The 19,519-nt window shown below is 31.5% G+C and overlaps 1 protein-coding gene across 5 annotated transcripts in view; it reads left to right on the forward strand.

Annotated features, from left to right (window-relative positions):
- GRIA4 (glutamate ionotropic receptor AMPA type subunit 4) overlaps positions 1–19,519 on the forward strand; it is a 487,658-nt gene that overhangs the window by 333,239 nt on the left and 134,900 nt on the right. For all 5 annotated transcript variants that reach the window (XM_031961085.1, XM_031961083.1, XM_031961082.1 and 2 more), the window contains exon 5: positions 8,487–8,671. In XM_031961085.1, the coding sequence (XP_031816945.1) occupies positions 8,487–8,671 (185 nt within the window). The remainder of the gene's footprint in view (positions 1–8,486; positions 8,672–19,519) is intronic.

The raw sequence follows: 19,519 nt of genomic DNA on the forward strand, positions 1-19,519 counted from the left end.
ATCATCATTTGTCAAGTTTTTTTCTTCTAGTATGCAGGCAATAAATTCTTCTTTCACCTTTTTTTTCTTTTGAATCATTCAGGAACACCCTCTTATGGTTCCCTTGCTATTGTTAGAATACACAAAGTCTTCTGCCTTCTCAGGTTTTGATTTTTATCTTTCAATATTTATTCACAGACTTAGGGACTTGGTTAGATAATGTAGAGACTATATTCCTTTCTATTATTATCTTACCTATTAATTTATCTGCTTGTTGTTTACAGGGATCTCTTTGCTGTCTCTAACAGGAAAATTCTGATCAAATAGGAACACTTTATAACATACCCAAGTTTGTGGCCACAGGCAAGCAGGGGACCCTAGCTAGAATTCTAGGGGGGGAAAGGGCTGGTGGTTATTCACCAGATCATAGGTTAGGAGAGTAGTAAACATATCTTAGATGATGCCAGCTTTTAAAAACTAAAATCTTTTAGGCCCTCAGAACTAGCTATAGAAAAATATCTGAAATTTGGGTCCCTCTCACCCTAGGAGCAGAGTCCAACTCTAACATGAGATTAAAAATCAAGAAATAGACTTGAAAATAAGTAAACAACAAATAAAGAAGCTTGCCATAGAAAGTTGCTATCAAATCAAAACACAAATTTATAAGAAGGCAACAAAGTCAAAACTGCTATTTCTAAAACCTCAAAGAAAAATGTGAAGAGAAAACCTCCTCAAAAAGCAGAATTGGCTAAGTTGAAAAAGAGTTACAAAATTTCAGTGAAGCAAAAGGAGCATCTTAAAAAATAAAATTGGCCAAAAGGAAATGGAGATATAAAAACTCATTGAAGAAGATAATTCCTTAAAAAAGCAGAATTGAGTAAGTGAAGGTTTCATAAGATATTTATGAAACAAACAAAAAAAAAAAGATCAAAAGAATGAAAAAAAAAAACAGAAGAAAATGTAAAATATCCCATAGGAAAAACCCAATGACCTGGAAAATAGATTAAGAGAGATAATGTAAAAATTATTGGGTTACCTGAAAGCTAAGATTTTTTTTAAATGGCTCAACATCTTTCAAGAAATGGTCAAGAAAAATTGCCTCAATATTCTAGAACCAGGGCAAAAAAAGAAATTGAAAGAATCCACTTATCAGCTTCTGAAAGAGATCTCAAAATGAAAATGCCTAAAAATATTATAACCAAATTCAAGAGCTCATAGAATTTAAAACTACAGAAAGAAATCAAGATAACACAAGATTTAGCAGCTTCTACATTAAGGATTACGAGGACCTAGAATGTTATATTTCAGAGGGCAAAGGATTAGAATCACAACCATGAATCATCTACATAGCAAAATTGATTATTATCTTTCAGAGGAGAAAAAATAAATATTCAACGAAATAAAAAAATGTCTAGTTTTGACTTTCAAATACAAGAATCAAGAGAAGCAATAAAAATAGGTAGACAGGAAAGAGAAACCATGAAGAATTCAATAAGGTTAAACTATTTGCATTCCTATATGGGAACATGATATATGTAATTCCTAAGAACTTTACTATAGCAGATAGTATATGTATAGATAGAGGGTGTGGGTACTAGTTGACTATGACAGAATGGTGATAAACTGAATATGGAGATGGGGAATGATAGAAGCAAAGACAGATTGGGGGAGGCATTAATTACAAGCAAAACACTTTTGAGGAGGAACAGGATGTTTTTTTTATTATTATAGCTTTTTATTTACAAGATATATGCATGGGTAATTTTTCAGCATTGACGATTGCAAAACATTTTGTTTCAATTTTTCCCCTCCTTCCCCCATCCCCTCCCCCAGATGGCAGGTTGACCAATACATGTTAAATATGTTAAAGTATATGTTAAATACAATATATGTATACATGTCCATACAGTTATTTTGCTGTACAAAAAGAATTGGACTTTGAAATGTGTACAACTAATCTGTGAAGGAAATCAAAAATGCAGGAGGACAAAAATAGAGGGATTGGGAATTCTATATAGTGGTTCATACTTTCGCTGGATGTAGCTGGTTCAATTCATTATTGCTCTATTGGAACTGATTTGCTTCACCTCATTGTTGAAGAGGACCGCATCCATCAAAATTGATCATCATGTAGTATTGTTGTTGCAGTACATAATGACCTCCTGGTCCTGCTCATTTCACTCAGCATTAGTTCATGTAAGTATCTCCAAGTCTTTCTGAAACCATCCTGCTGGTCATTTCTTACAGAACAATAATATTCTATAACATTCATATACCACGATTTATTCAGTCATTCTCCAATTGATGGGCATCCACTCAGTTTCTAGTTTCTGGCCACTACAAAGAGGGCTGCCACAAACATTCGTTGCACATAGAGGTCCTTTCCCTTCTTTAAGATCTCTTTGAAATAAAAGCCCAGTAGTAACATTGCTGGATCAAAGGGTATGCACTGTTTGATAACTTTTTGAGCATAGTTCCAAATCACTCTCCAGAATGTATCCACCAACAGTGTATCAGTGTCCCAGTTTTCCCACATCCCTTCCAACCTTCTGCATTATCTTTCCCTGTCATTTTAGCCAATCTAACAGGTATGTAGTGGTATCTCAGAGTTGTCTTAATTTGCATTTTTCTGATTAATAATGACTTGGAGCATCTTTTCATATGGCTAGAAATAGTTTCAATTTCTTCATCTGAGAATTGTCTGTTCATATCCTTTGACCATTTATCAATTGGAGAATGGCTTGATTTCTTATAAATTAAAGTCAATTCTCTATATTTTTTGGAAATGAGGCCTTTATCAGAACTTTTGACTATAAAAATGTTTTCCCAGTTTATTGCTTCCCTTCTAATCTTGTCTGCCTTAGTTTTGTTTGTACAAAAACTTTTCAATTTGATATAATCAAAATTTTCTATTTTGTGAACAATAATGATCTCTAGTTCTTCTTTGGTCATAAATTCCTTCCTCATTCACAGATCTGAGAAGTAAACTATCTTATGTTCTTCTAATTTATTTATAATCTCATTCTTTATGCCTAGATCATGAGCCCATTTTGACCTTATCTTGCCATACGGTGTTAAGTGTGGGTCAATGTCAAATTTCTGCCATACTAATTGAGAAGGAACAGGATGAAGAGAGAAAGGGAATAGGATAAATTGAGCAGGAAATAGGATGGAGTTAGTAATCATAGTTGGGAAAATATTTCAATGTTTCTCTAAGACATTTCTCAATGTATTTAGATGTGTTAGATCATGTTCTTAATTTTTCAAATTCTCAAATTTATTTCTCAATATATATCTCAAATATATAAAGGACTGAGTAAAAATTATAAGAATACAAATCATTCTCCAATTGACAAAGAGTTGAAGGTAATTTTCAGACTAATCAAAGCTATTCATAAACATATAAAAACACTCTCAATCAATATTGATAGAGAAATACAAGTTAAAACAACTTTTGTGATACCACTGTATACCTACCAAATTGACTAATATGACAAAAAAGGAAATTTACAAATTTTGGTGGGGATGTGGGAAAATCAACACACTAATACCCTGGTGGTGGAGTTGTAAATGAATTTGAGTACTTTGGAGGAGAATTTGGAAATATCCACTAAAAGTTATCTTTGACCCAGCAATACCACTACTAGATGTGTATCTCAAAGAGGTAAAGAACAAAAAGGAAAAGGATCTATATGTACAAAAATATTTATAACAGCTTTTTTAGTGGTGGTAAAGAATTGAAATGTGCATTAACTGGGAAATGGCTGAACAAATTGAATATATGATTGTGATAGAATAATATTGTACTATATGAAATGATCAGCAGAATGCTCTCAGAAAAACCTAGACTTATATGAACTGATGCCAAGGGAAATGAGCAAGACTAGGAGAATATTGTATACAGTAACAGCAATATTGTTGATGATCAGCTGTGAATGACTTAGTTGTTCTCAAATTCCAAAAGACTTATTATGAAAAATTCCATCAATCTCCAGAGAAAGAACTGATGAAGTCTGAATGCAGATTGAAGCATACTTTTTAAACTTTATTTTTGGATTTTTTAAAGTCTCTTTTCCTTCATAACATTACTAATATAGAAATATGTTTTACATAACTGCCCATGTATAATCCATATCAAATCACTTGCTGTCTCAGTAAGGAGAAAAAGAGGGAAGAAAGGAGATGATTTGTAACTCAAAATTTTAAAAATGAATGCTAAAAGTAGTTTTTATGACTATGTTCTCTTCAGGACTAAGCTCACAATGAAGTACTCCATTTCTCTCCCTCATAGTGTCTTCCCTTTAATGGCACCTCTCTCCTTACTCCAGCTAACTCTGGTTAGTTTAATCTGATAGTCAATGGCTTTCTTCCTCCTCAGAAAGTATTTCCTTTCTCTTGCTTAATTTTCCCCAGAGAAACTTATTTAACTATATGATCTCCAAACTATTTCATATTTGCCACTCATGGTGCCTATTTTATTTCTTATTTTTTTCCTGTAAACTTTTCTCCTAAATAAATATAGGAGAAGAGTTTTGGCAAAGAGAAAAAAATAGTTTTTAAATGCAATTGGGAAAAATTTAAGATAGAAAAAAAAAACAAATAGATGAACTGGGCATACAACTTTTAAAAACTAGAAAGCTAAGCAATTAAAAACAAATTCAAAAATGGAAATTTTAAAAATCAATAAAATCACAAAATTGAAAATAAAAATGGAATTAAATAAAATTAAGAGGTTTAAGGAGGAAGGGGAAATGTGGATCCATTAGTAACTTGATTTTCTTCTTTTTAAATTTCTTTTTTTTCTTTTTAATTAATTAATTTTAAACTTAATTACAAAATAGGAAAAGAAAAAAGTTGCCATATGCATAGCAAAATAGAAGAGAGAATTTAACATATAAAGCAATAAATTTCCATTTCAAGAAAACCTTTATAATATATATTACACATTACATTGAGCAAAGCTGTCCATCTCTTCTTTGCTTCCTTATAGATTTTCTTTTGTTCTTTGCTATGTACTTAATTTGATTTTTTTTTCAGAGAAAGAAGAAAAAAAATGCCATTATCACAAAAGAAATAGAGTTCTCCACCCCACATGCACAAATACCTTTCAACACAGGGCTAGGTAAAATATGAAAAACAGGGGGAAAGATTTAACAAAAAGAACAACCAAATTAAAGAATTGGAGAATGAAAGAGGTTAAAGATACAGGGGTTTAATTTAGGCAAGAAAAACTAAGAGGTTACCTTTTAATCATCTTCCTAAAAAACAGATAATTCAGTAGTAGTTTTTTTTTTTTCCTCATAGGCTTTAATTCTATTATTGTTGTAATTTATCCATAAAGAAAAATTTAAATTCTTTCAGGGGGAGGGGATATTGAAGATTTTCTTCCTTTTTAGAGGAAAATAGAACAGATGCCCATCTATCTGAAATGGCCCAAGTATTAGGAATAAGTAGAGTAATGGGCTATATCACATTTTTAAATGAGTATACAAACAAGCTTTCCCAGAAATACTCATAGCAGCCTTCTCACTTCTGAAAAATAAGGAAAGTGTTAGTTTGTTTTTTGTTGTGGTGGTGTTTTTTTTTTCCTTTGGTAAGACAATTGGGGTTAAGCAACTTGTCCAGGGTCACACAGCTAGGAAGTATTAAGTATCTGAGGTCAGATTTGAACTTGGGTCCTCCTGACTTCAGGCTGAGGCTCTATCCACTGTGTCAGCATGAAGCCTCATGTGTTAATTGTTCACATTCACATAAAATGTTCACAATAAAAATGTATATTTTAAAATCTTGTAGTAGATAATCTCTTAAGATCACTCCTATCCCCATGATTCTGTAAAGTTTTATTTTAGAAAGTCTTTTTTTATAGTTGTCATCAATCTTATAATACTTTTAAAACTGATTAATTTTGTTATAAATTTGTAATTTCATGCCATCCCTTTTATCAATAAATTTCTACAACTATAAATTCTACAACTTATAGTTTCAAAAACTACATTGGGGCAATGAGACATTAAAGACAGTTTTAGGCACACAATCCTAGGTATATTAGCAAAACTAAAACCTAGATCTTTCTGAGTTTTGAGGCCAACACTTTAAAATACCACATTAACCTCTTAATTCCTATATTTACTTTGCTGCCAAAGATTTATGTTTTGACCCACCTGTGTACTCCCTCAATCCATGAAGATCACAATTTTCTCCTAGACTTAGTTGGAATACTGATTGACTGTGGCCAAAAAAAAAAAAAAAAAAAAAGGGAAAAAATGTCATCACCTGCTGTTTATCCCTCTGGTGCTGAGCCTTTCTATGCTTATTAGATAGCATGGTCTTCGGACAACAGACATACAGTCTGTCACCATGCCCAAACTTGAAGCTTTTCTTAGGTTGGCAAGACCTAAAATCCAAGGTCACCTCCAGACCACAATTAAACATCAAAAAAGATTTCAATACAGTCTAATTACTACATCTTTTGAATAATTTTATTGTACCCACTACATTGATACTATTCTTCAGATGGTTCCAAATTGTGTTTTTTCAAAAATTCTTCAAAATCTATCGTCACAGAATGAGACTTTAAGGTATCCATGATAAATATTAAATTTCTCATTTTGAGGGAAGAAGGTAGAATTAATTGAGTAATTTTAATTTTAATCTCTAGCAGTAAAGGTAACTTGCTCCTTCCTTTTAGCCCCTCTATACTCTCTTTTATGCAAAAATTTGGTTGTGTAATCATAGATTTAATCATAATGCTTCCTATTAGTATTCACAACATATTCCTGACTGCCTTAACCAAATAAATTGGGTATGCATCTAAGTAATGTTTTATCATATGTAAAAGTATTTTTTTTTTAACACAACAGTCTCTTTCACTTAAGAATTTTCATTCTTCATGCTCATTCTCTGAAACTTCTATATTGTTTGCATAGTACAGTTTACAGACTGGAAATAGATTTCGTTTATTTCTGCTCATTTGTTTTCAGACAGATAGCCATACTCTAAATCATTCAAGGTCATGGCTTTTTTAAATGGATCGGTTCTGGCATCTGATGCTAAGAACATTCAAATTCTAGGATCTGATTAGTTACAAATATTAAGAGATATATAGAAAATAATTTATAAAATTCAGTTGTACTATATGAAAACACACTTATCACCAGGCTGCTACAAAACCAAGAACATGATTTCATCAAATGATGTGAAGTTGTTTTCTGTGAAAGGCATGCTAGCATGAAAATAGATATATCTAGGTGCCAAGTAACAACAAGAGTCCATCCAGAAGTGCCAAAATAAAAGCAATTGCTTAAAAAATATGACAAGCTGAGCTTGATTCAAGGTAAAAGAAAGGCTTCCAAGTGTGATTGCTAGCATTATTTACGTAGCTTGAACAAAGTGAAGGGAGGAGAGAAATGTAGATCAAGAAAAAAATATATTTCAGTACAGAGATACATAATAACCAGAAAGAATAAGATATAAATTTAAAGAAATAAATATATTTCAAGAAATTTAATTCTGAATCAAAGAAAATCTTATTCTATGTCATGTATGTTGTAATATAATTCATATCATAATGTATATGTAATAAGTAGGAAATAAGGGGAAAGGGATTGTTTAAAATAGAATTTAGGCTTTATTTGAAAAGATTATTATAAGCAAATGTAACAAAAGAAAAGATTAAATGGAGCAATAAGAACTTCAGAATAATTATGTAGTAATTAATGTATAATCTCTTTTGATCTTTTTGGGGGGGAAGGTAGGAAAGGAAAATGAGGTGAAAAGGAAAATGGCATATATTTTTTTTAAAAAATCACTGCTACAATGTTTTATTTGTCAAGCAATTTTATTAAAAATGTGTTCTTAATATTTTCATCTCTTAATAATTGTCTTTCACAAGTTTCATTTTAAATTCTGGCTAATCATGACTTTCACTTTGTCTCTGGTTTAAAGGAAGACATTTTGGACATTAAAAGTAACCTTAATGACCTTAAAAACAATGTCATTTTGCATTTTTTCATTCCCAGCATCTAGATGCATTGATGCATTTTTTTTCCCCCTGAATAGTGGGGACATGATTAGTGTTTGCTAAATTGGCTTGAACTACTATTCTGTACATTTTATCCAGTCTGAAATAAATAATGTTCCTTTCTAGAAAGATCATTCAGTTTTAAAGCATTTATTAATTATCTATGACATGCAACATATTGCTGAGTACTAAGGATACTAAGAGCAAAATAAATATTTCTCTCCCAGGAGAAACTTACATTCTACAGAGCTAAACACTATGAACAAATCAGAATTCCCTACATAGCCTCAGCCAACTGATATCCTATTGTTGCCCAACAAGAAAAATTAATTGTACAATAACTATCCAAGCTGACTTTTGCAAGTATAAAATCCAGGCAAGAGATGAGACTAGAACACGTAGATGCAAATTCCTTACATTATCTATCATGTGTTAAAGAAATGGAAAAAAAAAACACATTTTTAGTATTTATCTTCTTGTCTTCCAGGATACTCTATACTTCAAGCTATTATGGAAAAAGCAGGACAAAATGGTTGGCATGTCAGTGCCATATGTGTGGAAAACTTTAATGATGCCAGCTACAGAAGACTTCTAGAAGATCTGGATAGAAGACAAGAAAAGAAATTTGTAATAGACTGTGAAATAGAGAGACTTCAAAACATATTAGAACAGGTAAGTCTTGTGTTTGTCACCTGCATCTGAAGTCTACAAGTATTTTGTTTGATTTTATAAAAACTCCTACCTTTATAGTTATGAGACCTTCTTTCAAATATTTGGATTGAGAGAACATTTTACCAATTTTTGAATTTGTAATTTCATGTTTCAGACTAGCATGTGTCTGGTCCTTCTTTTCTGCATTTCTTAGATATCTTCCTTCAAAGTTAAGCTCAAATGTTGCCTTTTCTAGGAGGCCATTCCTGGTTCTTTTTATGGGTTCCTAGTGACTTCATACCCTGTCACCAGAATTACCTAGTATTTATTTTGTTTAGATGTATTTTTGTATATATCAGTGTATATATACACACAAATGCCATTTCCCTTAATAAATGTGAGGTCCTCGAGGGTAAGAATTGTTAATTTTAGTCTTTGAATTCTTTAATGATTAGCATAGTTCATGGTATATAGCAGATGCTTAATAAACACTTGATTGATTGATTGACATTTGGATGCTTTATCTTGCTCAACTAATTATATTTATGTCCTAAGATTTTAAAAATGGTTAGAAACTTAAAGGAATTAATAAGATTTTAAATTGTAGGTATTTGAAGGCTCCATAAGGATGACCTTTGAGAATCACTAAATTGCTTTAACTTTATCTTCTAAATTCTATAGAAGTCTGTGAGTCTCATAAAAGGAAACATTTTTGATCTTTGGAGAACAGATTAACGTAAATTTTAAAAACATACAAATGTATGAAATATTTTCTTCTAGCTGGCCTGGGCAAATAGAAATAAAAGACTAGATATAAATCTATACCTAAGAATTCCTTCATAAAGCACATGAAAATATTTCTACATTTTATTTGAAGTAGGCAGGAAAAATAAAATAGTATAATGTCATTGTATTATGTTATAGAAAAATATCATCAAACATAGATGCCTTTTGCTTTAATTCTGGAGAGTATGATAATATTTTAAAAGTCTATTTTTGGATATAGTTATTATTAGTATTACATCATGATTATAGTGAATTCATGCCATCTAGTGGTCTAAAAAATACTTGCTTACTTATCTTTACTCAAGATAGGTTAACTCAAATTCCACAGCTTCTTAAACTGTGATTGTGGACCACATACGGTTTTGTACATAGCTGCAGACCAAAAACACAATCTTTTGAGAACAGTTCAATAACATGTATAACATGTAAAAGACAATAACATGTATTCACATATAGGGTCTCATAACTGAATGTGGAGGTTGAGAAATTACTGTTTATCATTAATAAATGTTTCATTTGTATGCCTATGTTGTATACCTATATACCAGAGTTACTTAAAAATTTCTCAGGGGGCAGGAGGAAGGGATCATGAGTAGGAAAAGTTTAAGAAAAAACAATAACAACAACAACAAATATACATATATATATACACAAGTTTTTTGCTTGCTATTTACAATCTCACACATATATAATTATAAATTTTAATTTTTTATATTAACATATTTGCAGAAAAGATTTAGGGTGACATGGATATAAGATAAACTATAGCCGTATGTTGTGAAAAATCACCCTTTTTTCTCTTTCTTCTTTCATTTTTTCTCTCCTTTATGCCTTTCTTTTTGAAAGGGGAAACCTTTAAAGATAGCTAAGAGAGGTATTGTATTAAATGACTCACAGGGTCATTTTTAACTTTTTGATGTTTCTTTCTTTGAATGATATGGCACTTGTGAACATAGAAAGGGGTGGGGGAATAAGCTGCTATTTTATAATCATTACCAATCTAGATGTGACTTTATAAAAGGAGACAATAGAATGTTCACATCATAACAATCATTTTAGGAAAGTATATATGTATATTGGCAAGTACTAAATATAAGCAAATAAACAATCCCAATTTCTCATCTTGAAAAATTCTCAGTAGCTGTCAGCTATTTAAAGAATATGTCAAAGTTCAGTGTAAGTACATGTTATTGGATTTTGAACTGTTCTCAAACTGTTGTGTCTTTATACTTTTTTCTTTATTTCTTCAAATAATTTAAATGTATAATTCTATGTATAGCAAATGATGCTTTTATTTAAACCAAGTACTGGAGATGAGCCTAGGACTTCCAATAATGTATATAAGTCTTTATGTTCTTAAATATACCCCCAAAACTCAAGAATTATTGCCCTTCATTTTATTTCTCCTCAGAGATTCTTTCTTTTTAATTAAAGCTTTTTATTTACAAAACATATGCTATGGGTAATTTTTCCAAAATTGGCCCCTTCAAAGACTTTTGTTTCAATTTTTCCCCTCCTTCCCTCTCACCCCTCTCATAGCTGCCAGGTAGTCTAATACATGTTAAATATGTTAAAAATACATGTTAAATCCAATATATGTATACATATTTATAAAATTATCTTGCTGCACAAGAAAAATCAGATCAGGAAGGAAGAAAAAGAAAAACTGAGAAAGAAAACAAAATGCAAGCAAATAACAGAGAGAATGAGAATGCTACATTGTGTTCCACACTGTTCCCATGGTTCTCTCTATGGGTATAGATGGCTCTCTTCATCACTGAACAAGTGGAACTGGTTTGAATCATCTCATTGTTGAAGAGAGCCATGTCCATCAGAATTGATTGTCACATAGTCTTGTTGCTATGTATAGTGATCTCCTGGTTTTGCTCATTTCACTTAACATCAGTTCATGTAGTTCTCTACAATCCTCTCTGAAATCATCCTTCTAGTCGTTTCTTATAGAACAATAATATTCTACAACATTCATATACCATTGTTCAATTGATGGACATCCACTCAGTTTCTAGTTTCTTGCCACTACAAAAAGGGCTGCCACAAACATTTTTGTACATGTGGGTCCCTTCTTCTCAGAGATTGTTTCAAAAAAATTTTAACTGAACCTGTATGACACTGGGATAGTAACCTCCCTAATAATGAAGCTTTGTCTGCCAATGCACATCCACAATCTGCATCTATAGATAGTTGCTCAGGGAATTACAAAATTAAGTGACTGATCAGGATCCTACAACCAAATATTATGTATCAGAGGCAGGACTTGAATCCAAATCTTTCTGAGTTTGAAGGCAGGCTCACTATCTACTATTCCATTAATGCTTCTCTGATATTTTAGGACATACAATCCATTTTTGTGTGATTTGTTGACTGTAGTTTAGATTTAGATTCTGAGTTTAGATTTAGAATTTTGGAAGATCAAGAGAAAGGCTTTGTTGTTTGGTTGCTTCATCAGGACACACATAACCTCCAGATGAATTATTTCTAGTTCCCTCCTATCCCAACTGCACTAAGGTTTGAGTAACTAAGGCATGTATATAATTCATATTAAATCCTGTTGGACAACTAATCCCCCAAGGTGGCTCAATTCCCAAGATTCTATTGTTGAGGACAGAGTAAAATCCAAAAGGTGCCTCTGATTAATCCTATTTAAAAGACACATGACAGAGAAGGTGATTTAGTTTCTAAAAAACACTGACCCATTTCAAAGGCTCAGCTAGTTTCTAAAGAGAAAACCAGAATACTTGAGTGCTCTGGATAAGCTCTCTGTGTAACTCTTAAATAAGCTTCTTGTTAAAGTGCTTGGAAATATGAATTTTTATTTCCATGTCCTTATGCCCCCCCCTGAAAAAAAATAAAGATCCCAGGAATTCAACTTAGAATAGAACTTGTGTATTTCCTAATGAGTTCTGGTTTTTTCCCCCTTTTTTCCTGATATCTGCATAATAATAATTATAGTGATAATAGACTTTTATCCCCTAGGATGCCTCTCACACAAAAATCTCCTAAATGGTTTCAAGAGCCATTATTTCTGTGAGAACATAATGACCTTTCACTGGCTTATAATGAATATTTTGCCCACCTCAAGGTCTACACAACAAGGTTTTCTTTTACTATTCTAACAAGGATAACAAGTCTACTTCCTTATACCACAATCACTTTCCCCTAGTAAACAAATAACTATTGTACTTACTACCTCTCAACTAAATTATTTGGTGTCATTTCTGGTTTTATTTTTATTTATTCAAATAAGCTGAAAATAGATTAACTACTTGTAATTCTGCCTTTGACTTATATTGTTCTTTGACCTTATCTATATCATATGCTTCCCTGTGTTCCCTATTCCTCTTTCTTTATTGAAGAATAATCTAGTTTAGAGGATAAGCAATAACCAAGATAGTATAATCCTTACTAAATATTTAAAAAGCTAAATATTAAATCACAGAATGTCCATGGTAAAACCTGTAAACAATGCTTACTTTTTTGGTACAGGCAGAGTGAAGTGATATATTAGCACACTTCTAATCAGATGAGGACTTTCACATTATTGCTATATACTGTCAATAATTAGTTAGCTGACATTTTAATTTGTACCAATTTGCAAAAACATAATGGAAACAGCTCTCACAATTTTCTCTCAAAATATGTTAATGAACAACTAAGCTCAGAGATACACCTCATCTGCTGTCCATTTTTCTAAATTATGTTTATGCCATGTACAAATAAGTTCTTGTCCATTTCCATGTAATGCATATTCATTAAGAAGCTTCAAAATCTGTACCAAGGCACAAATTTTGTGCTATATGTCTTTATTCTTTCTTTAAGAACAAAAAAAAAAAAAAAACCTTTTAAAAAAGTTGAAGTTAAGGTAAATTTGTTGTTTGGTTATTTTTAGTCATGCCCAACTCTTTATGACCTCATTTGAACTTTTCTTGACAAAGAAAATGAAGTGATTAGAAATTTCTTTCTCTAGGACATTTTATAGACGAGATAAATAGGGTTAAGTACTTGACCAGGTACACACAGCTAGTGTTTGAGGCCACATTTGAACTCAGGAAGCTGGGTCTTCCTGATTCAAAGCCCAGCATTCTATTGTGACACGTAGCTGCCTTAATAGATTTACAAAAAGAGATTTAACTTAATTAAATTGCAAAGCTAACCATAGAGCGTTTTACTTTTTTATAGGAAATTCTTTTTTCCAGAAAACTCATTCCCAAATAAAAATATATTTTATTATAGTTTTGTTTTGTTTAAATCAATTCCTAAGATTTCATTACTGTGTAGAATTATTAATGTAGAAATTCCCTCTATTAATGTAGTTTGGCTCTTTAATTTAGTATTAGAGAGTTGCTTGTGAAACAGGGATACACCCTCGTTCAAATACCTAGCTGTGTATCTGATCTGTGTGTCAAATCTATTCTATAGAATCATAAATCTAGGACTGGCATGGGCCTTACAAATCTCCTTCCTTTTACACCTGATTAAGAGAGGTTAAGAATACTGCCCAGGTCATATTTGCACAGCTGGGATTCAAACTAAGCCCCTGTGACTCCAGGTCTGTGGTCTTTTACTTGAAAAGTATTTGATATGTCTTATAGTATTTCATCCTCCAAATTACCTAGTCTCTATAGAGACTATTATCCCTAATTTATATGTGAGGAAACCAAAAGAGAAAACTGTTAAGTTACTTAACCATTCTACTCTAGCTAGTGCTAACACATCACTTTTAGTTCATACTTTGATATATGCTCAGATGAGAAAAAAAAAAAAAAATATATATATATATATATATTAAGATGTTATGAGTCCATAATTTTTTTGAATTTTGAATTTACTTATTACACCTAAATGAAATATAAAGGATTAAGAAAAAAGAAAAGAAAGTTTTATGTTCTATATGGAATCAATGAAGATACTTGAATGACAACAACTACATTAAAAAGATCAATAAATGCTGAAAGGGAAATGCACATTTTCTAGTGCTTTGTTTTTTATCACTTTACTTAAATGGGGATTAGGAGTACTGCATTTGGAGTCATCAAATGTATACTTAAATTCTTATTCTGCTTTGAAGAATTTGGACCACAGGATCAATCTCTAAAGTGCTTTCAACTCTAAATATAAGATCATGCAATTTTATTTGATGACCTTTTCTCTTCTCATACATATGTGATTTTCAGAAATAATTTCTCTCCTGGTCTTTCCCTCACAAGCACAAACATAATGTTTTATTATAATACCCAAAGAGACTAATCACCCAATTTATAATCATAGATTTTTTTAGTTAGAAGGGGCTATAAAGAACCTTTCCTTATTTCATATAATTCATAACTTTAGCAAATGTCAAAATTGTTGGCATGGTATTGAGATTCCTGGCAAAATGATGGTTTTGTTTGTCATTTGACCATTGTGGATCTCAGTATACTCATCTGTAACATAGTGAGTTGGATTCAATCATCTGTAAAATTGGTTCTAGAACAAATATTCTAAGACTAATAGAAGAAACACATGTTTATATATTTGTTTTATTAAGTCAGTTTTAATATGTGATTTAGTCATGTAGGTGAGTTTCTCTATTGGCAATGACTAGAAAGTATGTAGAATGGACAATTCATAAAATTATAACTTGAAAAAAGAAATGAAAAAAGAAAAAGAAAAGAAAAGAAAAAAAAAAGACAGTCCAAATCTCCATTTATCAAGTATATATTAAGAACCTCATATGTATATAATATTGTAGTAGTATAAATGTGAAATAAAAACTATGTCTTCATAAGAAGTTTATCATCTAATAAAAAGGGGGACTAATATATTAATGTACATAATTATGATAGGTTCAGAATATGGTAAGTAGAAATAAATCAAAGTGCTGCAAGAAATTTGAAGAGGAAGAGTTAATTTCCAGGTTAGTGAGAAGTTCCTTTATACTATATCTCTTTTGGTACACAATGGAAGAAGTGGCATCTAGTTCTTGATGTAAGAGAGAAACCTCAACATGCAGAGATTAGAGAAAAATATTGTAAACATGCGAATGGTATGTATAAATAAGCTGAGTCATCAGAGGGAAATATGAAAATAAGACTATTAATAATCCAACTTGACTAGACTATAGAGTTGAGAAAGGGAAGTAGTGTAAAATTACACTAGAAAGGTAGGTTTGGAGGACTTTTGGATTTTAGAGGGTTCTAGATATTAGAGTAAATCAAGGTTTTCAGCACAAAATTATTTAGAATTTCACATTAAGAACAGCACTATGAATGATGGAAGATAAGTAAGTGGGTTACTTCCATAATCAAAACAAGTGGCAATTATAATGATAGAGATTGGATCTATGATTTCATTGTTGCAGGCAACTCTCAGATAAAGAAGTTCTTCTCCAATCATTGCAGGTCAAAGCTTCTCTTAATCTTAGACACTTTCCTAGAGCAGATTAACATTAAGAAGTTAAATGACTAACATAGAGTCACATTGTCAGTATGTTTCAGAAGCAGAACTTGAATCTAGTTTCTCCTAGCTCCAAGGTCCTCTTTCAACCATGCTGCTAGAACATAGCAGGAAAATAAGGGATTATATGCAAATGATATTGTGAAGGTAGCATTAATAGCAACTTCTCAACAGATCAGAAGTAAGGAAGAAAGGAGGAGAAATGATAAAAATTTTAAGATTTGGGGATTGCTTTATATACACTAACCCAAAGACTCAAAAAAGATATGGAAACATCAAGTGTATTACAGACCTAAAATGGAGCAGAGTTCATAGAGTAGATAAGGAAAATGGATTGTAATGAATGAGTAAAAAGTAGAAGCAATGACTGTAAACTACTCTTCCTATAAATTTTACAGTGAATAGGAGAAAAATTTTAGAATGATAGGCTCAGAGAAAGGATACCTTGCATCAGGGATTTTATGGAATGTAATAGAGCTCTGAAGGGCTCTTTTCTCACTTCAATAAATTAATCTTGATATCTCTTGAATACTCACCATTTACCACATTTTTTTGTCAAGTGGTCTGAAGGATGTAAAAAAGCTCTAAAATGGGAGTCAATCTCACATTTTTTTTCCTCTGTTGGTCCCATATTTACTTGGGTTTACTTCTACTTTGTTCCTATTTTCTAACATTTTATTAGGTACCTCCTTTGTTATAATAATAATCCTTAATCAGAAAAAAAAGGAAATTCTCAGAATAGCATTGTTGAATACAACCTACATAAGCAAAGTTCTGAATGTTATTCATAATTGCTAATTTCCATAGAGAGTTGGCTAGTCCAATTAATTATCCTAGTCTCACTTTCTTTATCCACTAATAAAAAAAGTCCATTGGTGTCTATCTCAGGAAGACATATATTTTTGAGAAGGTAAATAAAGTTCATTTGCTGAAGCTGAATGCTAAAAAAAAAAAAAAGGAAAAAAAAGATAGCTTTAACATAACAATTGGAAAAGACCTCATTTATGAGATGATCATTGAACTAAGGCTAAGAGGGGAATAACATATAGTAAAACCAAAAAGTTATATTGAACATGGATCATTAAGGCTTTTAAATTATAAACTAGGGAATTTAAATTTAATCCCCCAAGCAATAGGATATCATTGGAGTTTATTGAATAGAGGAGTCTTGGTCAGGCTTGTATTTTTGGAATACTCATCTGGTAACAATATGGTAGGTGTATTAGAGAGAAGAAAGACATGAGGGAAACCAGTTAGAACATTATTGCAATAATTCAGGAGAGAAATGAAGAAGGTCTGAACTAAAGTGAATTGAAAGAAGAGGATGAATTTTGGAGGTAGAGTCAACAAGATGACAACTAATTGACTATGTGGAGTGAATGTGAGTGAAAAAATATCAAGAGTATTTATGATATCATGATTGCCATAAATCTGGACTGAAAATATGATGTACTAAATTATAAATAACTTATATTGAGCTAGAAGCTCTTCCATCCAGTGTACATTTACCTCTAAATTTTTAAATGTGACTCTGGAATATGCAAACTTGGATTTGCTGGAGATAATGTCATTCAGGTTGTTTTCCCTTCCATTCTGGAGTCCTTATGATATCAAGGTGTGATGGTAGATATAGGTAAAAAATATGTAGGGGTTGAGTCCAGAACAAGAAAGGTATTCTGACACTGACATATCCCATTGAACATAGTATTGTCACCAAAAGTAATGACATAGAAAAGATCTGCCATTAAACATCTGAAGAACATCTTGTGTTACTCATAGATCCCCTCTGAAGTCCAAAGTTAATAGAGAAAAAATGACACAGATTATGTTTGAGACCTTCAGGACTCCAAGCATGCATACTGCCATCCAGTCTATGTTATCCTCTCATTGTACCACTGGTATTATGATGGACTCCAGTGATGGTATGATCCACACTATGCCCTTCTCTAAAGTATATGGCCTTCCCCATGCCATCCTCCACCTGAATCTGGCTGGCTGTGATCTGACAGACTGCCTCATGAAGATTCTCACCAAGAGAGAATACAATTTCACTACTACAGCTGAAGGGGGAAACATGCTTGACATTAAGCAGAAGCTATATTATATATGTTGAGGTCTAAAGGAGACCCCCAAAAGTTGGGCTTTCAGATTAATGTCACAAGGTTTTTCAAAAGAATTTTCAGGCTTCTAACCCTGAGGAATTAGCCAGGAATTATCATTAGAAATTTATAAAATAGTTTTCATTGGTATGTTCTTTTAAAGATGTTTTTAAAACAAGAACAGACAATAGTTTTATGCCTATTGACCATAATTATCCTGTTCTGTCTTTTGTTACAATTCCACTCTGTAATTCAAATAAGTTTTGTAATATAAAATGGAATCTTGTAAACTTAGAATTTACAAGTGGAAAATTTTATTCATTTAAAAAGAATTGTTTTATTTAAGAGAAATTTCTCTGCCAGTTTTGGGGTCTCAAATTACAGAATATGTGTGGTGTCTCCTTTCACAAGTAACTTATAAAAATTTCTAGTTTTCTTTTGTGTTTACATGGGTACATATTTGAAGTGTCATTTTGAACTGGGCAGATCAAATTTTTAAACACTATAATGCAGTATGAATAAAACACCAAAATTGTATGTAGTTGATTTTTTAATTAGTTAAAGAAAACATTTAGCATGTATTGGCATAATTTTAACTTTTTTTCCTATGGCTTATAGAAATGTACATTTATCTTCATTGTATTCATACATTCCTTCCATGTAGTACCAGAATAAAATATTTTGGGCAAGTTTTAAATCTAAAAAGACAAAAAAACACCAATCAAGCCAGCATTTCACAATAGAATTTATTATAGCAATAATAGCAACATAACTGTAGGTTGATAATAATATATGAGATTGGAAGAATGATCAATAAATTTAAGCTTTTATTTATACTTAATGTGGTATCACTAATGATTTGTTAGATTATCTTTATAATAATTAATAACAATAAATATTGATTGAGTTTAGGCCATTTCAATCACATCACTTTTTTGTTTTGTTTTGTTTCGGCTAAGCATTTCCATAAGAAGCATTGTACAAGGATTAGGATGAGTTTAAAGTGTAATCTTGTGAAGTTAAAATTCTTTGTATTTGTGTTCATATTGTTCTAGTCTGATATAAGTTTCAAGTTAGTCTTGACAATTTAAACAATCCTCACTAACAAAACAAAATTTTCATGAGACAATTTCCCATTTGCCACTGGGAGAAGATATTTTGGTGCACATCACATTGAACAAAATACAGGATATAACAGTGTCATATTTTGCAATAAAGTTTCTAATTTAAGCATTTTAAATTAGGCTTTTGAAATGTTTAAATAGTTTCTATAGTTTTATGTACTTTTGAAATAAAATACTTCAAGAAAGCAGTTTTCTGTCTCAAAAAAAAAAAAAAGAAGAAGAATTTGCGGACTTGAACCCATTTCCAAGTAAAAGGGCAAAGTTTATTATAATTGTAACTCCATTTGAAGTGGGCTAAATTAAGAATTTAGCAAAGACAAACTGATAGGAAAGAGAGAGATCAGGTGCTTCCTGTCACTGATATGTTGATGTTATGGCTTAGAGGCTAGATGTAGAATTGAGGTGTA

This window comes from Sarcophilus harrisii, chromosome 3 (assembly GCF_902635505.1).
Source record: "Sarcophilus harrisii chromosome 3, mSarHar1.11, whole genome shotgun sequence".
NCBI classification, from domain to species: Eukaryota; Metazoa; Chordata; class Mammalia; order Dasyuromorphia; family Dasyuridae; genus Sarcophilus; species Sarcophilus harrisii.